We start from the raw sequence: 25,685 nt of genomic DNA on the forward strand, positions 1-25,685 counted from the left end.
TTCAAAAAAAAAAAAAAAAAAAAAAACTATCTGCTGCTTGTTACATTTACTTATAATTCAATGTTCTACATTTCACAATAACAAAGCTCATTAAATTGCATGTAAGGAAATTGAAATATGAGTGGTAAATATTTATATCAAAATATTTTATGAAGAGGGAACTCGATCAATGAATAATAACATTCAGACTACAAATCTTAGCTAAGTAGATTTCTTCATCTTCAAGGCAGACGAAAAAAACTTCATTCCATGTTTGTCAACTGTTTGTTTGGGCAGCCAGCAGCAACATCACATTGTTTTTTTTTTCATGACCCTTGAAGGAACTGCCGTTAATGCAGTAAGTATCAGCAAAAATGACAGATTGAAGTTTCAACCAAAAGCAGAATTGTACAGCATTTTGGAGGAGCTCAATCAACTCTTGGGCAAGTTCGGAATCATACAAACTTTCATTGCAGTGGAAAACTGCACAGGGCTCTTGCTTTTTGGCGGAGTTGTGGACTTAACTTGATCAATCAACTGCCTTCAAAACTCATAACCGGAATGTGGGAGCTTCTCGTAGAGGTCAGCAACATCCATTCATTCCACAACATATCTAACACAAACATAATGAAATAACATTGCGTGTCTCAAATTTGCATTATGAAATACAATGGCACCTATCCAAAGAATAGATGTATTCACACCTAGCTTGTAGCTTGAACAAAGAGTTGTTATTGCTAACATTAACAAGCTCGGCATCACATTGCATCCTTTGGTAAGCAACAATGGCAAATACATGGACCCAATTCTCACGATATTTTACCAACAAAACGAGAATCATAATATAGGTGGCTTGTGAGAAAGCAATTGATTCCTGCAGAGTGAAATTTAAATTAGTAACTAATATTCGAAGAAATATTACAAGATAAGATGATACAGGGAAGAAATAAAACTAGTCTACCTCTTCTCACATTCTTCATGGCATTCATCTAACGTACATCTCTACAACTAGAGTAGCATTTTCTGGCTGAGTATAAGAAGAAATAAAATTTTATAAGAAATTGACATTTAAGATTGACATAAAAAGATTCAGAATGAGTGACAACCACTGAAAAAATCACCTTTTAAAGCAACAAATCATGTTGATAGTACAGACAAAATGTCGATCTGGAAGCTTGACCTCCATTATAAAGTTCTCTGTCTTCTCAATAAAACTTTGATTCCAAGTCACAAGCTCTACTCCTTAATTTGTTCAGCTTTAGCAGCTGTTTCAATGTACCTGAAGTGAATAACAGGATCCTCACTAAAAATTGCAAAATCAAAAGCCAAAATTATAAAAACTAAAAAAATAATACAGGTTCGTCTAGAGAAATAACTTAAGAAATACCTGGAGCTTAAATATGCACCCAAGAAAAAGTATAACCCTTCATATTAGTTGAATTGGTGAAAGAGTTTGATGAATGCATCAACACACAACTGCTCTGAATCTGCATGTACCAGTAAAATTCTTTTAAAATAGCCGAATAAGTAGTATAATTGAAAACGAAAAATACCAACCAGTACATTTAAAGTGAAGTATTTGAAGTGAATATCAGGATCAGGAACAAAAACAAATAACTTTGATTCCCCTGAATATGTGCTATCTTGTTCGGAATATAAAAGCAACACTAACATCACCAAAGGTCTAAGTTCGGAATATGTGCTATCTTGTTCTAGTCCTCCCCTGTTCCGTCCTTGCATTACTTAGAATTAGGCTCATTTGCATGATCTGACAAGGAATTTGTTGTATCATCTTTGTCTACTTCCTTTCCTTTCATGCCAATTTTATATTTCCCTAGCTCATCATTTGTGGTTTCCTTGGGAGTTTCTTCACTTTCACTGTCTTCTTTGGAGACTCATTTTTTAGGCCTGTCATTATTTTCCTTACCTGTATGACAAAAATCCATTCATTTGCTTTATCAAATTTTATCACAAATCTACAATAGAATCTTTTATTTCATTTTCCACAAGGATGATTTTTTTAATATATTTTGTGAAAAAATGATTTGCGAAGAAGGTAAACGACATTATTAAGTGCTGAAAACCAACATCAACTACAAAGTGTTGGACAGATGATTATTACTTTGCTGAAGAATACAACACAAAGAAAGCCTACTAGTTGTTCTATATGTATGTAAAATTATTTGAATGCCTAAGCACTTGAAAGAGAAATCCACTAAGATCTGAACTTTGCTTACCTTGAAAACAACTCTAACTGGCAAAGATCTATCAGAACATTACCATTTTCTTCATTTTGGTTATATTTTGGGCATATTCTGATTGATCATATGGTTTTTAACCTTACTACTCAGTAAATTCTCAACAAAATTCTGACTCAAAGCCATAAGAAATGAAATTCTCAACTAAATTTCTCCTAAAAGATCACCTAAAATTAGTACTAAGAAATTATACTTATTAGTCCACTCGGCCTGAACGTCGTAAAAACAAATCAAAACATTTCATAGAACTATAAAAGCGACATATACCTTTGGAAAACATTGAAAACCTCCACCCTTTGCATTTAGCAAAGCCAAGTAGAGAACTCTATCAGGAACCATTACTCTATCATAGATCCTGTTTCAATAGGTTAACATAATTAAAATTAAACACAAACAAATAAACTTAACCTAACCAAATCTCAGAACAAACCATCTGAACTTTATGTAAATCAAAAGCTCACTAAAAAATAAAATAAAAGCACACACGCAAAATAATAACCCATTGAATGCCCAAAAACATGAGCCTTTTTCCAACCTAAATGATCCAACAAAGTAATTGCATCCTTTGCCGTGATCTTTGTTCTGTACCCAATAATCATTCACCAATATGTATGATGTTCAGACTTCAAATACCAATATGACACCGACCCATGTAATTACGTTCAAACACTTTCATTTTAATAAATTATTATCAAAATTAACAAATTATCATTCAAATTAACATAGCACCAGCACTACATATTGATGACATGTATGATGTTCAGATACTGATATGAAACCAACCCTATAAATAATTATATTAAAAAACTTTCATTTCTTCAAATTATTATCAAAACAAATTAAAGAGGAAGCCAAACAATATATCATTCAAATAAACAATCCAAAACAAACAAATAAAAAAAGACCAATAAAAACTTAAGAATAAAAATGGAGAAAACCTTGATGATTAGAGTTGCTAATGGGCACAGAGCTCCGACGCCCTGACTATCAAAATCGCAATCCTCGATACCACCACCGGACTTATTGTCATCTCCTCCACTCCAAAAGACGTTCTCTTCATCATTAGGTACGTTTGTTACCGTTAATCCCTTTAAATCAGAAGTCAACAATTAAAAATAAAATAAAAATAAAAAAAGAAAATAAAACTATGAAGAAGAAAATGACCTGAATTAGAGCATTTATCCTTCTTAGAGTAAAATATCATTCATGTACCCTGGATCTCTTCCTACGGAATGGGTTACAAAGAAGTCAACAATGAGAATATATAAAAAGATTTTTGAAAAAAAATAATAAATAAAGTGAATTGAGCAGTTGAAATCCAAATATAAGAAGGAAAATAGAGAGCCTACCAGTAAAATAGATCTTTGCGATGGTGATTGAGGCCAGATAAGGGTAAATGTCTCTGCTTCTTAATAGTTAAACTGTATATTTGGAATATGAGATATCTTGTCCCAATCCTCACATGTTCCCACTTTGCATCGTTCCTCTAATGTTGGGCAATTTTTAATTGACAGAAGCTCAAGAGAAGTGAGGTGTCCAATACCCTCCGGCAAGCATCTCAATCCTTTACAATATATAATCCGTAGAGTTCGAAGGGATTGAAGACCTTCCCAATTTTGCTCTGGTAAGGACTCCAATTGTGGGAAACAATTTACAACCAGAGATTGAAGAGAAGTAAGGTTTTTGAACATCTCCTCTGGGAAGGATGTTATTCTGAAACCGTCATGTAGCCAAAGCTTTGTAAGACCACGGAAGGTAGAGATTGACCTCAGTAACTCATTGTTACATCCCAATACATGGAGCAGTTTCAGAGATGGAAGACATGGCAGTCCAAGTTCAGGGCAATATGAGATTTTCAAATTAGAAAGACAAGGAAATATCTTCCCTCTTTCCACTTTCAATAACCCCTCTATGTTTCGTAGGCGTTGTAATAGAAGTATCTCCAGAGATGGGAAAACCCTCACCTCCATACCATCCTCAGATTCATCATCATCTAAGTATTTCAGATTATCCATTTTGAATAATACCAACTTTTTTAGATATGGTAGTTTACAAAGTAACGGAAGCCGCACAATTTTGTTGCAATTCCGAAGTTCAAGAGAAATTAAACTACTAAGAAGGCTTATCCAACTTGGTAACGATAATCCTTCATAGTAATTTATGTCCAAGCACTTGAGATTTGAGTGAGGTTGAAGCTCTTCGAGTACTTGCTCATCATGAATAGTTGGGGGCTCAGTAAATCCATCATTGCTTTCCCATGACAAACATAATTCATGAATGTCTGTTTTACCCATCAAATTAGCCGCTTCAGCTTCAGATAAACTGCCCACATCTTTTAAGCCTTTGATACTCAGCTTTCCACCAAGGTTTAGATCACATAACTCTGTCAAGCTATTCCCTTTCTCTAAACTAACAATGTACATGCTTAATGTTCTTAGACAAGATAATTTGCCAATGTTAGGAAACATGAGAGACAAAGATCGACATCCTTTAATGACTATATGTCTAAGATTTTGTAAGCAAGCCAAGTGTTTCGGGAGACAACTCAGTTCACCGCAGTCTTTTATTTTCAATATTTCCAGTTTTTGTAAGTTGTAAATTGAGTCCGGCAACATTTTTATGTCAAGAGAACGAAGTTCCAAATACCTTAAATGAATTAAACTTTCTAGTGATAATACATGGGATATGCATAAAACCCGAAGAGAGCGGTTTAATGGGAAGTGATCATATTTTTTTGCAAAAAAATTAGGATTCTTCAAGTTAAACAACAATGTTCGCAAGGATTCAACTTTTTTAAAGGCACCCTCATCGAATGATAACAAATTATCGGAGTTAAAACTTATGTGGTGTGTGCTTTTTGTCAAACTAGTCATGTTTGCATTCTCCAAATACACACATTCTTGCCCCATTACTGATTGAGCGAGATCATGGACAAGATCATGCATCTTGAAAAAAATGTCTCCAGAGTATTCATCCATCTTGATATCTTGAAAGAATGACTTTTGGTACAATTCCTTCCAAACCATATTTCCAACATCTTCAACGTCCAAATTACCCTTAGATGAAATAAATCCATTAGCCATCCAAAGTTGAATCAATTCTTCTTTCAGGATTTCTCCATCCTTGGGAAATATAGCGCAAAAGGAGAAACATTGTTTTAGGGTTGGTGTTAAATAAAAGTAACTCAACCTCAAAGCAAGCAAAATAGAATTTTCTTGTGGTAAAGCCCAAAGCTCACTGTCTTTAATATCAAGCCATTCCTTTTCTTCATTCCTTGAGCTCATCAAACCTCCCAATGTTTTTGCTGCAAGAGGCAATCCATTACATTTCTTTACAATCTCCTTTCCTATTTCCACAAGCTTTGTATGCTCTTCTCTGAAATATCCAAATGCATATTCTTTGAACAACAACCAACATTCACTATCAGAGAGACCATACAAAGAGTGAGCTTGGCATGTTCCCATGATTGTTGCAACAAATTTATCACGAGTGGACACTAAAATGGAACTACCTTTTGATCCACACGACAACACAGACTTCAAATGATTCCATTTATCTTGTGTTAACCCATATTCCAATTGTTGATTTTGATTCCACACATCATCCAAAACCAGCAAATATATTTTACCTTGCAACAATTCTTGCACCCTTCTTTCCAATACATCTAAATCAAAGTCAGCAGACTTCTCTCTTGTGATAGATTCTACAATAGAACACAAAATTCTCTTGACTGAGAAAGTTTCAGAAACGCAAACCCAAATTTTTTTATCAAAATTGCCACTCACCCTAACATCATTGTAGACCAATTGAAGAAGAGTTGTTTTTCCAACACCACCTAAACCAAAAATGGGATAGACGGAAAGGAAGTCTGAGTCCCTCGTTTGGGTGAGAAGAAACTCAACAATCTTTTCTTTATCATCTTCTCGTCCAAACACTTTTGGTTCAGCAATAATGGAGCTGGTTTGACGCCATTCAGCTACTTCATTTGAGCTTTCCTTAACAATAGTACCCTCCCGTAGAAAAAACTTGTTCTTACTATCAGCAATATCATCCAATTTCCTTGTAATCTCTTTCAACCTGTTGCCGATCTCATGGCGAAACATGATGTTCTTTGGTTTGAAAGAGGTTAATCCTCTAAGTTGACCAGACTTGATTGAACACTCATCAAGGATATCATCGAGCACATAAACAGCATCTTTGAGTTGTTGTAGCCATACCTTAATAGAGTGGTCTGTGACTTGTTTCTTTTCAGCATCTTCAAGAACAGCATTGATCAAATCTAAGGTGGTTGATAGTTTTTCAGCCTTTGACTTGATTCTAGAAATGGTTGAAAATTCACTTTGTAGGAGAGACGTCAAATTCTGAAACACAACTCCGAGTAAAGCGTCGGCCATTTTTTGTGAAAACAAAGAGTTGAAAATATAAGTAAATAAGAAATTGGTTTAGATTGAAAGAGTGTTGAAGTAAACAGAAGAACTTTGAGAATAAATGCAATGGTAGTTGCAAGAATGCAAGTGGTATTCAATAATTGCGAGCAAACATTCACGTAAACCACACATTTATGCAACTTGCAAGGTTCCAATATTGATTGGGTGTTTTAGAACACGCATTTTCTATCACAAATTTTCCCTCAATTTTTTTTTTTCAATCACAGATTTATTATCGGGTCCATTATTGGTTTCGTTTCATTTGTCTCTTGTTTTCACACTTGAACTACTTTAACCAATAAGATGTGGCCGACATTTTATTTATTTATTTAGTTGTTCCATATACAATTTGGTCATGCTCATAGTTATTTACTTTTGTGTACAATTTGGGTCATGCTAACTTGTAACTTAATGATACATGTTAAACAACCTAAAAGTATAAAAAAAAAAAAAAAATCTTAAATTTCGTACATTCAATTAATTAAAAGAAAAAAATTAAATTAAATGCATTAATTACAACAAAATATTTTTACATTTGACTCATTTACTTGTGTCTTAAGGGCATAAGTTAACATTTCACAATATGATAATTTGAAGCATAGTTTCTTGTGTTCTCCTTGTACTCCCTCCGTATGTCACCTTAGCATATTTTATTTTAGCTAAAATATGATTTTGGTCCTTGGAAATATGCCTCATTTTGGTTTTAGTCCCTGTAATTTTTGTTGTTGTTTTTGTCCAAATATGTCTCGTTTTGATTTTGGTCTCTGACCTCACTTTTGTGATGATTTGCACACGCGGCACATGACGACTGAACCCATTTATGAGAAAAATAGTCCCTAAAAAATCTTTTGATTTTTAAAAAGATCCCTGCAAAATATTTTGTTTTTGAAAATAGTCCCTTATTATCTTTTTGCATTATTATATCCTTATTTATTAAATGGATTTTTCTATCATGTGTAAATTTGCACATGTTAAGAAGTTTTAAATAATTTAGTGTTGGAACTTGCACATTTAATATTAAGAATAAAACTTTTTAATAGTTACTACTATTAGTTGTTTTAACATGTGCAATGTTGCACATGTTAGAGAAACCTTAATTAAATTGCATTCAACTTAACTACTCCACTAACTACAATTAATAAGAGTATTTTAGCAAGTGATATTAATTTTATCATTGAAATCAACGCAATTTTATTTCCTTAATAATCGTGCACAAATCTTAAACGATTACTCCCTCCGTCCCTATTTCTAAGCACCTCTTGCATCTTTATCTTTATTATATATATTTGCACTATTTTTTTTTAAAAGTACACGTGTCATTCTCTCTATGCTAATTGTCATTAAATGTCTTAATTTGGCCATATGTCATGGTAGTATCATTCATTTGTTTGATGGTTGATTTTATTGAGAAAGGATTTTAATTTGTGAATTCTTATAAAGATGTATAAGGGATACAAAATCGGTACAATAATTATATCATTAATTAAAAATTATCTTATTTGGTATCATGCTTTCACAATCTCTAGAGTTTTGCTCAATTATTGATTTAAATCAAATTGTAACAAAAACTCATTTTTGTGGTTGAAAATTCTTAATCATCTCATTAAAAAATTATCATTCAATGACATTTTGACGTGTGTCATTATTGTGTAGTTGAACCAATCATATTGCATCGTTTTGTCTTTTTTGCATCATATTACTTATTTTTATATTGCTTTGCATAATATTTCATTTATACTGTTTACCTATATATACTCTGTTGTTATTCAATTGTCTCATTCATCTATTCCTCCTCCCCCCATCAATCTAAAAAACGAGATTATAATGGCATCAAGATCTGATAACATATCTGAGATCAGCCCTGTGAAGGAATCATGGATCGTGGTTGTTCGGATTGTCTGTGTTTTGTTTGTTTGTGATGTCTCTAGATATTTTTAGGTTGTAAGCCAATCAAGCATTTTAGGATTAGCCAATTTTGTATCAGATTCTTTATTTGTTCATGATGTCATTTGCTTTTATTATTTTTCCTATACATAGTATATGTTTCTTTCATCATTTCCACTTGCACATTTCTTTCAAATAGTGTTGTCAAACTCCAAAAGATTGTCATGACACCAAGATTTGATAACATCTATGAAATCAACTCGATTAAAGAATCATGAAGCGAGTTGTTCGAATAATTCATGTTTGGTTTGTTAATAATATCAATTGTGATAGACACCCGTTCTATCTAGATATGATTCCCATTGATGCGCCTATTTGTATATAATGAATGTAAAAAAATGACATTTTAAATTAATCTAATTTTTGTATATAATTTATGCCATTATGAGTAACTTGGGTGGTGATGTAAATCGTGGATTGTATCGAACAAAAGAGAATGAATACAAACTCAATTGTATAAGTTTCCCAAGACTTTTTTTATTTTCATTTTAATTTCAATATGGATGAATAATAACTATATTGTGTTTGACAAATTATGTATTTTAAAATCTCTTCTTTGTCTTCTCCTGATTTTAATAATAAATTATAATTATATTGATACATTGATACACGTAAACATCACTAATATGTGCGTACACGTTACCATCTAAATATATTTTTCTTATTCACTATTGTCTAATCAAATATCCACATCGACACATATACATCTTAATCGTCTTAATCTCTATCTCTATTATAAACATTTACTTTTTTTTTTTTTTTAAAGTACACATGACATCTTCATACTTCCCATTTCATTTAATGTTTCTCCATCAACCAATGAAAATGAATCTTGACGTATTCCTTTTCTATTATCCAATCAAAATGGATCATGACTCATTTATTTTTCATGAGTCAATCAAAATTGATCATAACATGATTTTTTCACTATAGCAATTTGGTTTTTTTATTATTTTCATCTACCTCTTCCTCCCATAAAAAATCACTGCTTTCAACGCCATTCTATTTTCTTTTATTTGTTTATTTTTTATTGTTTTATTGTTTATTTAACATTTCTTATTGTTATGTTCCATTTTATTGTGATTTCTTAGGTTGATGATTCTTATTCATATTTTCTTTTCAATATTATTTTGGTGTTTATATTTTTTTTTCCGGATATTTATTTTGGACATGAAACCAATCAAGAGAAAAGAAGAAATGCATCACAAAAATTAGAATTTATACGAAGGATTTCTATCACCACGTTCAAATATAATCACTTTCATCCCCCTTTTGATTTATTTTAATCCCTTAATTCTCACAATTTTTTCTATCTATCTATTCTTTTTTGTTTAATTTTTCTTATGTTGTTATTTTACTTTTAAAATCTTTCTCTTTTATATTTTATTTTGGTGATTTTTTTTTTTGCTACTTTATGCTTGAAATGGAAACCAATCGATATATTAGAAGAAACGCATCCATTTTCATAAAATTGGTTGAATCGATAACTTTCAAGTGAAAAAGATAAGAAATACATAATAGAAAATCGATTTTATGACACCTTTGATTTTTTTTTTTTTAGTCAAAATTAAAAGTTCCATTTTCTTTAACTAAAAGGGAGCAAGGTGCTACCTTAAAATTTTAAGTGCATTTGCAAAAAAAAAAAAAAAAAAAAAAAACTTAACAATCATTTATATTTTATTTCCTTCATCCTAATTAAACATTTAAACATTAGTTGGGATGTCGGTGTGGCCTCCTGATGTCTGTCTTTCTCCCTGCTTAGCAAAAAAATAAAATTAAACATTTAAACGAGTTTATACTATTATTAAAATAATATCACATTAAATATTATTAATTTATTATGATTTTTAAATGAAAAAATATTAATTTTTTATTCACGTCGTATTTTTTTATCCATCATTCATTCTATTATTAAAACTAATAATAACATATGCTTTAAAACTGTATTAATATTTTTATTAATTCCCATATTTATAAGCGGAAAGTTGTAAAAGTCTTAAAATGACAAAACTAAATGAATTTTTGATTACTCATTAATCATGTTTCAATGACCCTTTAATTTTCACTCATGTTTCAATGACAACCATCAAATTATTATCAATGTTTTCAATCAAATGGACTCATGTACCCTTTGTCTTAATTTTTGACCAATTAGATTTAACTAAATCATCAAAGGTTTCAATCATACACGTATTTGTTAACAAACAAAATGTATGCTTTTCCGTTCAACTTTCAACCATAACATAGCATGTTGACGTGACATTTTTTCTTTTATTTCAATGTCTTTATTGGTTTCCTTTGATTGTGTTTTTTCTATGATGCTATAGGTTCTTGGTACAAACTCGAAGGAAGAAGAAAAATTTAATTTTGTTTATGGAAACAAAACAAATTAATCTAACAACTAATTACTAACATTTGACATTAAAAAAGCATTTCTTTTCTATTCAATTCAGTGATAGTCTTTGTCCCATAGTTTTTTTTATCATCATCTTGAATTTCATTTGAAAATATTATAGCATTTAATCAAACGATCTTTGTTCATGTATATGACCAAATACGCTAAAATTAATTTGTGATAAAATATTTCTAAGAATACAACAATGCCTTAAATTTTTGTAAAAAAAAATGCCTTAATTTTGTTACTAAAGCCTTAAATATTATATTATATACATTGAATTTTTTCGGCTTATTATAGAAGTTTCTTATTCATAGCAATTTACAAATTCTTTGTCTTTGACGAATTGGTACCAAAAAAATATTAAGCAAATTTGTTGTTAATTTTTTAAAAATTTACTTTGAAATTAAACCAAGAACTGATTCCCATTTTTATTAATATGGAATTTATATTTATATTGTTAATATATTTCAAGCACTGACCTTTAACCACATATATATGAGTAATACCGTTATTTGATAGAGATTAAATTTAAATTACAAATATTTGTGAAGTAATTAATTTTTTACCTATCGAAATAGGAATTTTTTTCTTTGTAAAAAAATTATAATAATTTAACTTGACACAAATCTAAATTCCATAAACTCCAAAAAGTATAACAATTTATACTACCAATAAAATTAATGAAATGATCTTTCTAAACCTCTAAAAAGGTAGTTTTATGCAAAGAGAAATGTTAGCAACACACATATAAATTTAAACACACGTTTCAACGTCCTCATTTGAATAAAAGTTGGAAATTAATATATCTTAATGTTTAATTAACAATAAAAAATAGCTCCAAAAAAAGCGCACCATATAAGTATGTTCCTTTTTTTTTTACTCATATAAAAATATTCTCTTTTCCACTAAAAAAACATATTCATTTTTTTTTAATAATTTTATTTAGGTGAGTTGGATCCAAAGAGAAAGCCCCTAGGATAAAAAAAGATATTACAAAGGTATTTATGTATTATCCATCTAGGATGTCCTAACGATGGTATCGAGAGTTGTACTCACACTTTAATAGGGGTAGGAGTCAATTTATTATCAACTAAATCAACATATATCTACAATATAAGCACATTCTCAATCACACTATAAATATTTTTCTTTATCTTTATATTTATAATATGAATTAAAAACTCAATAAATGAATAATTAAATGTTGGATTAAATGAAGAAATATTTACCACTAAAATCAATAAATAAAAAGTTTTAAGTATCACAATCATTTTCTTAATTGCAATTATGCGCATTCAACTACTATTGATTCAATCATTAAAAATTTCAATTAATAAATGCTAAAAAGTCATAATTATTTAATGAAATAGTTTAATTTTTTTTTTTTATCAATCAAAGAAATGCATTAAACATGTATGAAGGGGCCTGATATGATATGAAATAAATTAAACTATCTGATCCTATCCTACGCAGGATATGATATGATAGGATAGACTCATAATTATTTAATGGAGTAGTTTAATTTAACTAGAGTCCGTTTGATGGCCAGTATAGGGAGACATGATATGATACATTAATCATATTCTGCTTAAATTTCATGTTTGATGCACCAAAGAGATAGGATAAAATAAACCATTTCCCTATCATATCATGACTTTCCTTTGTAATTTATATCCTGAGTATAGGCTAAGTTAGAAATTATCCTGATGGGATTAGAAGATCATTCCTTATTTATTATCTTGATATTCTGCCATTTTTAAATATTGTCATTTTTAAAATAGTTATAGCATGTATTTTCTATTATAATTAATAACATACCATTTTTACAATATTTAATTAATTATGAAAGCAATTTTTTCATTTAATTATAATGATATCGTGTTTGTTATCATGTGCACATCAAACACATGATAAGATTAATGTTTATCATGTCATTATCATATCTTATCTCTATCCAACTTTATATCATATCACGCCTTTGTCATATCCTGACCATCAAACACACCTTTAACAGCATGAGGATATTACATCAAAATTCTAAATAAAGGCAAACTAGAGTTATATACATAGTGAGCTTATTTATCAGACAAGATATATCAATACATTGTTAAAAAAGCATACACTCAGAAAGAAAATTATCTTCTGTTAAAAAAAAAAGAAAAGCAAACTATCTTTTAAGGGAGAGAAAGCGAAGTTTATATTCTTAATTGTTTTGAATCTTTACACAATCGTTCCAATATTGAATGGTACAAAGTCAAAATCATATTCAAAATAAAATCGATTTTTTTTTAGGGAAGATCAATTTTATTATGTAAATTATTATGCATTGAACATAAAATTAATGAGTATGTATGTTTTTCAATAAATTCAGTCGAAAAAATATTTTAATAAAAAAATTATATTTCATCTAGCTAGATATGATTTTTTTCCGTTATTTTTATTATATAGAAAATATTAATAATAATTTATTTTATATTTATTGGCAATAAAACTTCTTCACGCAGTTTCTGTGAGTATAACTCAGTTATTGGCAATTTGATCCCCTTAAAAAAAATATTATAATTTTTTGATTTTTTATTTACAAAAATAAATATATAATTCAATTTTTTATATTTTAAGATAACAAATTGGTACTTTTACTTCTTTTTTTGTCATCTTCACCGATCGAAACACATGTCGACATTGTTGATACTAACCGAAAACAAAAGAGTAGTGAAGAACACAAAAGCTTGAAACTAGATGCAGGAAACCGAAATAAAAGGTTGTCTTGGTTTTAAATTTCTTAACTCATTCTCTGTTTTTACAATAAACGGTTCATTCATTCTCTTTATGTCTTAATGTGTCATTTTTCTTACTGCTAAAACGTTTGATTTTTTACTTATTTAACTTCTTCTTTTTTTAACGAGGGATTAATTTTTTCCCGTAAAAATTCTTTTAATGTATGTTAGCACTTAACTAACACTTTTAACGCCACTTAGTTAAATTAACAATATACGTGAAATATTCAACTATGGAAATTGATTCAATGACTATGTTATCTCTATTTGATTTTGTAAGACAATTAAATCAGTCTTTTTATTTGCGTATGACTAATTTGATCCCTACACATTTTTGTCAGGGACCAAAATAGATCTTCATTTTTACCATTTAATCTAATACAATTAAACTATCAAATTAAGGGGGTAATTGATTTGACTACTTGCTTCTTTTTGTTATAAATATTGTTTTTAGTCTCAATATTTTCATGCCATTTTGGAATTTATATGAAAACTTCGAAACTTCAAAAACTTCAAAAAATAGGGCGCGTTAGGTGATGTTTCCGGATTACATAATCCGGAAACCCCCTAAACACCATTTTTCAAGGTAAAACAGTTCGAATTATATAATCCGAACTGTATCAGCACAAATTCTAAACATGTTTGTAACATGGATAGTCATTTTAGGGACAATATTAATCTTCCTAACTTTCATCCTTCCGTTTTTGGGTCATTATTACCTGTTCTTAGTCAAAAATCAAGTTTTCGGGCTACTTGATGTGATTGCTCCGAAACTTCCCTAGAAAATCAGAAATCCAAAATTCAATCGGTTAGACCCATTTTTCATTTTTTAAAATTTTTCATATTCTAAGAAAAATCCGAAAAAATTTGCATTAGTTTTATTTGATTTTTAGAATTTTTTTGTGCTATTTTTATATTTTTATGATTTTATTTGACAGGTTTTAAGCATTTTTTACTTAGTTTTTTTGTTGTTTTTAAAAGCAAAACTCAAAACTGTTAAAATATGAGAGAGTCTGATGGCTGATTATACATAAGAATTGTCCGGATTATATAATTCGAAATAGTAAACATGAATCCGGATTTTAAAATATGGAATGCACAAGGTCATTTTTGGAAAAATTACAGGGCGCGGGAGAAGGCCATAAGGTGGGAAAAATAATAGTCAATAGTTTATCATAATATTGGGATAATTCTAGGACTCCTGAGTGGGCATAGACTGAGCTGGATAATCATATATTAGGCTAATATCAACTATACAAGTGAGATTGACACCGCATCTTCAGATAAAACCTTACGGCATTAGACATATGAGTCATCTCACTTATATGTTTTTTCAAAATATACTCATCCATCCAATGTAGAGTGGTATCTCACACTTGACAACTCTTAATCAAGTGTGCGACTATTTGTGTATGTAATTATCTGATATTGTCAAATCAGGTTAAATAGAGTCACAACATGTTAAATAGGTTAGTTTAAGTAGTTTCATGAATGGAGATTTAAGTTCATTTCTTTCATGGGAAGAGAGAAATGAAAATAGAAGAAAAAGAATGAATATGAAAAAGGAATTTGAACATGAGAGAAACGATAAGGGAAAATATATGTAATGTGTTTTGACCATGAGAGTAAATGGAATATGCTGGGTTGTCGGTAATTATATGAGTTTGTTGAAGGATTTGAAGATTTTTGGGTAACTACATTACCAAAATTTAGACTTAATTATAAAAATATCACATCATTTTAAATGTATAATAAACATGTATTTTGTCAACTTAGCATAACACATTTTCAAATAATAAAGATTGAATAAAAAAAGAGCATGAAAGAGAATGAGAGATCCAAAAACTAAATTTCAATATAAGAAAAAAACAAATGACATTCAAACATTAATAAAATTATTCTTTATATTGTTGGGACCACAAAGGATGTTTACACTAAGTTGAATCATCATATTAGGTTAAGAGCAATCACACAAGTGAGATCGACACTACATATTAACTTAAAATGTGTAATGGACATGTATTTTGTCAATTCAGCATAACAAATCTACAATTTTCTACTGTCAGATCCCACCAAAGATCAAAAGTTAAGTAATTTAAAATAATAGATGTTGAATAAAAAAATAGCATCAAAACGAATGACATCCAAAAACTAAAATTTAAAAAATAAATAAATAAAAGATATTCAAAACTAACAAAACCACCCATCATAATGTTTAGACTTCCGGGGGAGTCTAAACTGGGTTGTATAATCACAGTAGAGTAAAATCAACCATAAAAGTGAGATTCACACCATAGTTTTATTCAAAATCTAAAGGCATTAGGTATATGGGTCATTTCACTTATATTTTTCTCATCATCTACTTTTTTTATCTAATGTGAAGCTTTAATTACATATGAGACATTAGTATCTCTCTCTGAAGTGTGCGACGACTCTGCATCTGTATGATGGTGACATGGTCATATATAAGGTCAGATTGATGCATAACATGATAAAAAAAAAGGCGGGTGTATTTTAAAAAGAAATTTTGACATGAAAGAAATGGTAAGGAAAAAAATAAGGAGTGTGTATTTTAACCATGAGAGTATAGGAAATAGAGTGAGTTACTGGTAATTTGTAGGTTTGTTGAAGAATTTGGAGATTTTGGGGTTTATTTACCAAAAAATTAGACTCAATTAAAAAATACACTTCATTTTCAAATTTCTACTAAGTATATATTTTGTCAACTCAACATAATACATCTTTTTTCCATTTCAGATTCCACCAAAGACAAAAGTCAAGGAATTTGAAATAGTGAAAGTTGAACAAAAAAAAATGTAAGAGAGTGACATCCAACAACTAAAATTTATGATAAAGAAAAATTAAACAAATGACATCCAAAAGCTGACATAAAACTTCATCCTAATTTTGGAACCTTCGAGGGATCATAGTCTAAGTTTGATCACCATATTAGACTAAGAAAAACCACACATGTATGACTAATATCAAATCTTTATCCTAAATCTTAAGACATCAGATATATATGTCATCTCACTTATATGTTGTTTAAAGTTTACCATATATCGCATCCTAACATAGAACTTTGACTCACACTAGACACACTAATATTTCTTAACCAAATGGGCAACTATTCGTGTTCGTAATCACGTGACATAGTAAAATAAGGTCAAGCGGAGGAACACCATGTTCCAGAAGGTTGGTTGGTGACTGTTTCATGAAGAGAGTTTTATATTCCTTTCTTTTACGTGAAGACAAAAAGGAAATCAGAAGGAAAAGTAACGGATTTGAAAAAGGAATTTGAACATGAGAGAAGATAAGGGAAAAAATTGTGCGTTATGTTCATGAGAGTATAGAGAGTAGTGTGAGTTATCGGTGATTTTATGAGTTTGTTAAAGGAGTTTGAGATTTTTGGGTAATTATTTTACTAAAAAAATTGAGTCAGTTAAGAAATGCCACATAATTTTAAATGTCTAATAAACATGTATTTTGTGAACTCAGCATAACACATATGCAATTTTCCATTGCCACTTGCCGCCAAAGTCCAAAAGTTGATGAATTTAAATTAATAGAGGTTGAATGAAAAAAATTCAGATGAAAAACAATGACATTTAAAAACTAAATTTTAAGATAAAAAATGCAAACAAACGACATCAAAAAATTAAAAGACAATTTATTTGTGACTTTCGGGAGATTCTGCATCGAGTTTGATAATCACATTAAACAAAGAGAACAATACACGTGAGTTTAACAACACATCTTCACCCCAAACCTTATGAAATTAGGTATATGAATCATAACACTTATATGTTACTCAACATCAACTCTTACATCCAATGTGACTTTAACTCGCACTTGACACATTAACATTTCTTCCTCATGTACGAGACTCTCTGCATATGAGATCTACCACCATAAACCAATTCTGCTTCTCCACAGAGTCGATCTGAGCTATGATACCATTGTTGGGCCTTACGAGGGAGCCAACACTGGCATGGATTGACCCATTGCACAAAGAACAACCAGACAAATGAAAATGATATCAAATCTTTAATTAATATTTTAAATATCACGAAATTCTAGCCCGTGCTTGGCACGGGTTTCCAAGCTAGTTTTTCACATTTCTTAAGAAAAGTTGTTAGTGCAATTAATATGTCTTTTTTGTGTGTTAATATTACCAAGTTGTCCTTTGTTTGTATGTGTATTAAATTTGACTTTTCATATTTCAAGACAAGTTAGTAGTATTAATTAGGGGTATGTTTAGGAAAAAAATTATAAATGCATCTAGTAACTTGAAAAGAGGTTTACATTTAGGAAAAAGAATAAAGTCAAATGGAGTATTATTTAGAGACGAAGAGAGTAATATAGTTTGATGGGAAGATGTAAAATAATTTTCATTGATTATTAGTTATTTAAAACAATTTTCATTAAAAAAAAAAGCCTTGAATATGTTTTTTATCCTTAAAAATATTCTAATCTTTTTGTTTTTATCCCTCTAATTTTTTTTTTCAAAGATTAATAATGAATGTTTTTTGTTCTGATAGGTTTTGATTGGTTCAACAAAAAGGAGATGAAAGGAAAAGAAATGGGAGGAATTTCAATTATACACACATACGAGCGTTCAAACAAGCGGTTTCCATTTGTCTGTTTTTATATTGTGCTAATGCGTGTAAATTATGAACAATAGTTTTTAAGAAATTGATTTTGATTACGCATACAGACAAATGAAAATTAGAAAAATATCACTACAAATCTGTGAGAAAGAACTAACAAATGTTGTGAGCAACCCAAATATGCAAAACAAAAAAGTAATTTATATTTGTTTTAGAATTCAATTTTGCTTTGCAATTTCAAGATTTAACAATCACTAAATAATGTCTATGTTAAATATTGTTTTCTACATATATTATTAATGAAACTGAATTTTTTTTTAAAAAGTTCTTGCACCAATGGAGTTGAGTCTAAGAAACGGAGTTCGACCCTCACAACTTCGCGAATCAATGTTCAAACTATGACGGAGAACGATATTCATATTCAGTATCTGGCATGTCTCAAATCAAACTACACATATATTAATTTAGCTTCAATTGAATTGTAGCTTTAACAGTGGTAATCTACTAGCTTGGTGGTGTATGCTAAGATACAATTTAAACTCAAAGGATCGCAAGTTTTGATGAGGGCTGCATTATTAAAGAGTAAGGGGATAAAACTGAAACTCAGAAGGAAAAAAATTGTGATTGCTTGTTTTACAAACTCAAAGTGAGAGATTTTATACGGGGTGTCAGTATGAAAGGGTCCGGAATTGATTGAGTTTTTAAACGTAGAGCTTGTTCTAATAGCAATATGAGGCATGGTCTGGTACAGCAGTTTCTCAGTGCAGCCGGATCGGTTTTGGCGCTGTCTGTTTTTCAAAAACTGTTGTGGGTATGAAAATGTGGTGTCGTCTGTTGTATTTTCCTATGATGTTGTGGAATCAGTTCGCCTATTTGGTCGAGTTGAAGCTGCTGAGTTGGAAGCAACCTGCATAATTATGCATAATTATGCAGGTGGGGTGGCTTTTTATTGTTCAGACTTTGTGGTAGTAGGAGACATATTTTTATGGTTTTCTCAATGTTGGTTGCTTTGGTGTTAAACCAAAGTAAATTCTGCTTTAACAATGTGATGGTCTATTTTTAGATAATCTTGTCATACTTCTTTTTATATATTTCGCTTTTTTAAAAAACACACACACACTAAACTTTAGTGCACTTCTAGGATTAGAACTCGATCCCTTTCATCTATCAGTAAGGTTTCTACAATACAAGACATTACTAGCTATGGTAATTGCAAGATGATATTACTTGCAAATAGAACAACAAATACTGATCTCATAAAAAGAAAAGCATGGAATGACTGGAGTAACAATATATACTTGTTTTAATCAACAAACTATCTGCTCCTTGTTACATTTACTTATATTTCAATGTTCTACATTTCACAATAACAAAGCTCATTAAATTGCATGTAAGTAAATTGAAATATGAGTGGTAAATATTTATATCAAAATACTTTATGAAGAAGAGGGAACTAGATCAATGAATAATAACATTCAGACTACAAATCTTAGCTAAGTAGATCTCTTCATCCTCAAGGCAGACGAAAAAAACTTCATTCCCATGTTTGTCAACTGTTTGTTTTGGTTGCCAGCAGAAGCATCACAGTTTTTTTTTTTACACGACCCTTGAAGGATCTGCCGTTAATGCAGTATCAGCAAAAATGACAGATTGAAGTTTCAACTAAAAGCAGAATTGTGCAGCATTTTGGAGGACCTCAATCAACTCTTGGGGAAGTTCAGAATCATACAAACTTTCATTGCAGCGGAAAACTGCACAGGGCTCTTGCTTTTTGGCGGCGTTGTGGGCTTAACTTGATCAACCAACTGCCTTCAAAACTCTTAATCAGAATGTGGGAGCTTCTTGCAGAGGTCAGCAACATCCATTCATTCCACAACATATCTAACACAAACATAATGAAATAACATTGGTGTCTCAAATTCGCATTATGAAATGCAATGGCACCTTTCTAAAGAATAGATGTATTTACACCTAGCTTGTAGCTTGAACAATGAGTTTTTACTTTTTATTGCTAACATTAAGCTCAACATCACATTGCATCCTTTCGTAAGAAACAATGGCAAATACAGGAACCCAATTCTCACGATATTTACCAACACCACGAGAATCATAATATAGGTGGCTTGTGAGAAAGCAATTGATTTCTGCAGAGTGAAATTTAAATTAGTAACTAATATTCTAAGAAATATTACAGGATTAGATGATACAGGGAAGAAATAAAACTAGTCTACCTCTTCTCACATTCTTCATGGCATTCATCTAACAACCTCTCTACTACTATAGTAGCATTTTCTGGCTGAGTATAAGAAAAAAAAAATAATTTTATAAGAAATTGACATTTAAGATTGACATAAAACGATTCAAAATGAGTGACAACCACTGAAAAAATCACCTTTCAAAGCAACAAATCATGTTGATAGTACAGACAAAATGTGGATCTGGAAGCTTGACCTTCATTATAATGTTCTTTGTCTTCTCAATAAAACTTTGATTCCAAGTCACACACTCTACTCCTTAATTTGTCCAGTTTTAGAAGCTACTTCAATGTACTTGAAGTGAATATCATCGAAATTGCAGTCAATCATCGAAACGAAGCCATGAACCTTACTTAGAAAATTATCTTCCCAAAACTAAACATTATGTTTATACATTTAAGCACTCAAACATCTAAATTTCAGTGCTACAAAAGTCTTACCAAAATTCTGACTCGAAACTATAGAAAAGGAAATTCTCAACTAAATTTACCCTAAAGGATCACCTAAAATCAGTACTAAGAAATTATACTTATTAATCAACTCGCCCTGAACCAAGGTTCTAATTAAAAAAAGCTTGGCTAGCAATCATTAATGTAGTTAACGTCTTACAAAAATTGCGTCATCAATGCTCTAAACACAGTGTCGTAAAATCAAATCAAAACATTTCATAGAAGATAGAACTATAAAAGGGACATATACCTTTGGAAAACATTGAAAACCTCCACCCTTTACATTTAGCAAAGCCAAGTAGAGGACTCTATCAGGAACCACTGCTGCTATCATAAATCCTGTTTCAATTGGCAAACATAATTAACTTAAATACAAACAAATAAACTTCACCTAACCAAATCTTAGAACAAACCATCTGAATTTTAAGTAAATCAAAGGCTCACTAAAAAAGAAAAAAAAAGCACATTCACAAAATACTAACCCATTTAGTGCCCAGAAACATGAGCCTTTTTCCAACCTTATCCAACAAAGTAATTGCATCCTTTGCCATGATCTTTGTTCTGCACCCAACAATCATTCACCAATATTCAAATTTCCATTTCACCTTTTCTAAATCATTCAAACTTAATGCAGCACCAAAACTTCAGATTGATGACATGTATGATGTTCATACTTCAAATACCGATATGACATTGACCCATGTAATTACGTTCAAACACTTTCATTTTAACAAATTATTATCAAAATTAACAAATTATCATTCAAAATAACGTAGCACCAACACTACATATTGGTGTCTGATGTTCAGATACTGATATGACACCAACCCTATAATTACATTCAAAAACTTTTATTTCTTCAAACTATTATCAAAATTAAGCAAAGAGGAACCCAAACAATATACCATTCAAAGAAAGAATCTAAAACAAATAAATAAAAAAGACCAATAAAAATGGAGAAAACCTTGATGATCAGAGTTGCTAATGGGCACGCAGCTCTGACCCACGCCCTCACTATCAAAATCGCAATCCTCGATACCACCACCGGACTCGTTGTCACCTCCTCCACTCCAAAAGACGTTCTCTTCATCATTAGGTACGTTTGTTACGGTTAATCCCTTGTGTGTTGAAGGCAATCCTAACCATTCAAATCAATCTCCAGAAAATCATTAAAATTAAAAAAAAAAAACATGATGAAGAAAATTACCTGAATTAGAACATTTATCCTTCTTAGGATGAACAGTAAAATATCTTTCATGTACTCTGGATCTCTTCCTGCGGAATGGGTTCCAAAGATGTCGACAATGAGAATAAAAATAAAGATTTTTGAGCAGTTGAAATCCAAACATAAGAAGGGGAAATTGAGATCCTACAAGTAAAATTGATTTTTGCGATGTTGATTGTGGCAGATAAGGGTAAACGTCTCTGCTTCTTAATCCTCGGTAAACTGTATTATTGGAATATGAGCTATCTTGTCCCAATCCTCCCCTGTTCCCTCTTTGCATCGTTCCTCTAATGTTGGGCAACCCTCAATTGCCAGAAGCTCAAGTGAAGTGAGGTGTCGAATACCCTCCGGCAAGCATCGCAATCCTTCACAATTCCAAATCCTTAAAATTCGAAGGGATTGAAGACCTTCCCAATTTTGCTCTGGTAAGGACTCCAATTGAGAGAAACAATATACAAACAGAGATAGAAGAGAAGTAAGGTTTTTGAACATCCCCTCTGGGAAGGATGTTATTCCTTCACCGTCACTTAGGGCAAGCTGAGTAAGACCACAAAAGGTAGAGATTGACCTCAGTAACTCATTGTTACATGGATCGGCAACGAGGTCTTTAAGAGATGGAAGACATGGCAGTCCAATTTTAGGGCATTTCCAAATATCCAAACTAGAAAGACAAGGAAACATCTCCCCTCTTTCAACTTTCAATAAACCCTCTATGTTTGGTAACTTATATAATACGAGTTCCTCCAGAGATGGGAAAATCCTCACCTCCATACCATCCTGAGATTCATCATCATCCAAGTATTTCAGATTATCCATATAAGATAATTCCAGTTTTTTTAGAGATGGTAGTTTACCAAGTAACGGAAGCCGCACAATCTTGTTGCAATCCTCAAGTTTAAGAGAAATTAAATTACTAAGAATAATTATCCAACTTGGTAACGATAATCCTTCATAGTAATTTATTGTCAAGCATTTGAGATTTGAGTGAGGTTGAAGCTCTTCGAGTACTTGCTCAGCACTAATTATAGATTCCTGTTGCGATATCCATGACAAGCATAATTGATGAAGGTCTTTTTTACCCATCAAATTAGCCGCTTCAGCTTCAGATAAACTGCCAACATTGTTTAATCCTTCGATACTCAGTTTTCCACCGAGTTTTAGATCACGTAACTCTGTCAAACTATTCCCTTTCTCTAAACTAACAATGTACACACTTAATGTTCTTAAACAAGTTAATTTTCCAATGTTAGGAAACATACTAGACAAAGATCGACATTCTTCAATGACTATATGTCTAAGATTTTGTAAACAAGCCAAGCGTTTCGGAAGCCAGCTAAGTTTATCACAGTATTTTATTTTCAAGATTTCCAGCTTTTTTAGATTGTAAATTGAGTCAGGCAACTTTTTTATGTCAAGAAAACGAAGTCCCAAATACCTTAAATGAATTAAACTCCCCAGTGATGGCATCCGGATAAAGGATGCGCATAAAACCCGGAGAGAAAGATATGCTGGGAAGTTATCATGTTTTTTTTGGTAAGAATAACTCAACAATGTTCTCAAGGATTCAACTTTTTTGAAAGCATTTTCATCAAAGGATAACACTTTGTAGTCAACAACAATGTGGTGTGTGCTTTTTGACAAACTGGTCATGTTTTTGTTCTCCAAATGCATACATTCTTGCCCCATTATTGATTGAGCGAGATCATGGACAAGATCATGCATCTTGAAAGAAATGTCTCCAGAATATTCATCCATCTTGCCATCTTGAAAGAATGATTTTTGGTACAATTCCTTCCAAACCATGTTTCCAACATCTTCAACGTCCAAATTACCCATAGATGAAATAAATTCATTAGCCATCCAAAGTTGAATCAATTCTTCTTTCAGGATTTTTCTATCCTTGGGAAATATAGCGCAAAAAGAGAAACATTGCTTTAGGGTTGGTGTTAAATAAAAGTAACTCAACCTCAAAGCAAGCAAAATAGAATTTTCTTGCGATAAAGCCCAAAGCTCACTGTCCTTAATATCAAGCCATTCCTTTTCTTCATTCCTTGAGCTCATCAAACCTCCCAATGCTTTTGCTGCAAGAGGCAATCCATTACATTTCTTTACAATCTCCTTTCCTATTTCCATAAGCTTTGTATGCTCTTCTCTGTAATATCCAAATGCATATTCTTTGAACAACAACCAACATTCACTATCAGAGATACCAGACAAAGAGTGAGCTTGGCATGTTCCCACGATTGTTGCAACAACTTTATCACGGGTGGACACTAAAATGGAACTACCTTTTGATCCACACGACAACACAGACTTCAAATGATTCCACTTATCATGTGTTAGTCCAGATTCCAATTGTTGGGTTTTGTTCCACAGATCATCCAAAACGAGCAAATATTTTTTACCTTGCAGCACTTCTTGCACCTTTCTTTCCATTACATCTAATTCGAAGTCAGCACACTTCTCTCTTGTGATAGATTCTATAATGGAACAACAAATCCTCTTGACAGAGAAAGTCTCAGAAACACAAACCCAAATATTTTTGTCAAAATTGCCACTCACCCTAACATCATTGTAGACCAATTGAACGAGAGTTGTTTTTCCAATACCACCTAAACCAACAATGGGATAGACGGAAAGGAAGTCAGAGTCCCTCGCTTGGGTGAGAAGAAACTCAACAATCTTTTCTTTATCATCTTCTCGTCCAAATACTTTTGGTTCAACAATAATGGAGCTGGTTTGACGCCATTCAGCTACTTCATTTGAGCTTTCCTTAACAATAGTACCCTCCCGTAGAAAAAACTTGTTCTTACTATCAGCAATATCATCCAATCTCCTTGTAATCTCTTTCAACCTGTTGCCGATCTCAAGGCGAAACATGATGTTATTTGGTTTAAAAGAGATTGATCCTCTAAGTTGACCAGACTTGATCGAGCACTCATCAAGGATATCATCGAGCACATAAACAACATCTTTGAGTTGTTGTAGCCATACCTTAATAGAGCGGTCTGTGACTTGTTTCTTTTCAGCATCTTCAAGAACAGCCTTGATCAAATCTAAGGTGGTTGATAGTTTTTCAGCCTTTGACTTGATACCAGAAATGGTAGAAAATTCATTTTGAAGGAGAGACATCAAATTTTCAAACACAACTCCGAGCAAAGCGTTAGCCATTTTTTGTGAAAACAAAAGAGTTGAAAAGATAAGAAAAGATGAGAAATTTGTTTCGATGGAATGAGTGCTTAACTAAGCAGGAGACCTTTGAGAATAAATGCAATGAGAGCAGCAAATCAACAAGCAGGTGCTCAATAATTATGAGCAAACATTCACACGTAAACCACAAATTTATGCAACTTGCTTGCAAGG

General features: G+C 31.3%; 2 protein-coding genes across 5 annotated transcripts; both read right to left on the bottom strand.

Annotated features, from left to right (window-relative positions):
- Nucleotides 1-19: 19 nt before the first annotated feature.
- LOC11407369 (putative disease resistance protein RGA1) lies at nucleotides 20-25,685 on the bottom strand. Of its 4 annotated transcripts, none has more exons than XM_039834425.1 (8): nucleotides 22,471-25,685; nucleotides 22,305-22,372; nucleotides 22,062-22,235; nucleotides 21,580-21,658; nucleotides 20,786-21,436; nucleotides 20,625-20,689; nucleotides 803-853; nucleotides 20-592 (listed from the first exon to the last, which is right to left on the bottom strand). In XM_039834425.1, the coding sequence occupies exon 1, from the start codon at nucleotides 25,491-25,493 to the stop codon at nucleotides 22,530-22,532; it is 2,964 nt and encodes a 987-aa protein (XP_039690359.1). In that variant the 5' UTR covers nucleotides 25,494-25,685; the 3' UTR covers nucleotides 20-592; nucleotides 803-853; nucleotides 20,625-20,689; nucleotides 20,786-21,436; nucleotides 21,580-21,658; nucleotides 22,062-22,235; nucleotides 22,305-22,372; nucleotides 22,471-22,529. The 4 variants fall into 4 exon arrangements, with proteins under 4 accessions (XP_039690359.1, XP_024639295.1, XP_024639294.1 ...); XM_024783527.2 differs by lacking the exons at nucleotides 20-592; nucleotides 803-853 and adding an exon at nucleotides 19,679-20,537 and having other exon boundaries at nucleotides 20,786-20,929; nucleotides 21,348-21,436; XM_024783526.2 differs by lacking the exons at nucleotides 20-592; nucleotides 803-853 and adding an exon at nucleotides 19,679-20,537 and having other exon boundaries at nucleotides 20,786-20,942; nucleotides 21,348-21,436.
- On the bottom strand, nucleotides 638-6,783 carry LOC11405813 (putative disease resistance protein RGA1). Its single transcript, XM_039834722.1, has 6 exons — nucleotides 3,660-6,783; nucleotides 3,450-3,462; nucleotides 3,176-3,325; nucleotides 2,737-2,819; nucleotides 2,505-2,592; nucleotides 638-853 (listed from the first exon to the last, which is right to left on the bottom strand). Exons 1-6 carry the CDS (start codon nucleotides 6,629-6,631, stop codon nucleotides 638-640), a joined length of 3,522 nt encoding a protein of 1,173 aa, XP_039690656.1. The 5' UTR covers nucleotides 6,632-6,783.

This window comes from Medicago truncatula, chromosome 5 (genome assembly GCF_003473485.1).
Source record: "Medicago truncatula cultivar Jemalong A17 chromosome 5, MtrunA17r5.0-ANR, whole genome shotgun sequence".
Lineage (NCBI taxonomy): Eukaryota > Viridiplantae > Streptophyta > Magnoliopsida > Fabales > Fabaceae > Medicago > Medicago truncatula.

Coding starts and splice junctions, on each gene's coding strand:
- LOC11405813 (XM_039834722.1), bottom strand. CDS start 6,631: ATGGCCGACGCTTTACTCGGAGTTGTGTTTCAGAATTTGACGTCTCTC. Junction 2,593..2,736: donor TGTTTTTGGGCATTCAATGG/GTTATTATTTTG, acceptor CTATTGAAACAG/GATCTATGATAGAGTAATGG. Junction 854..2,504: donor GTTTTCAATGTTTTCCAAAG/GTATATGTCGCT, acceptor TTCACTCTGCAG/GAATCAATTGCTTTCTCACA.
- LOC11407369 (XM_039834425.1), bottom strand. CDS start 25,493: ATGGCTAACGCTTTGCTCGGAGTTGTGTTTGAAAATTTGATGTCTCTC.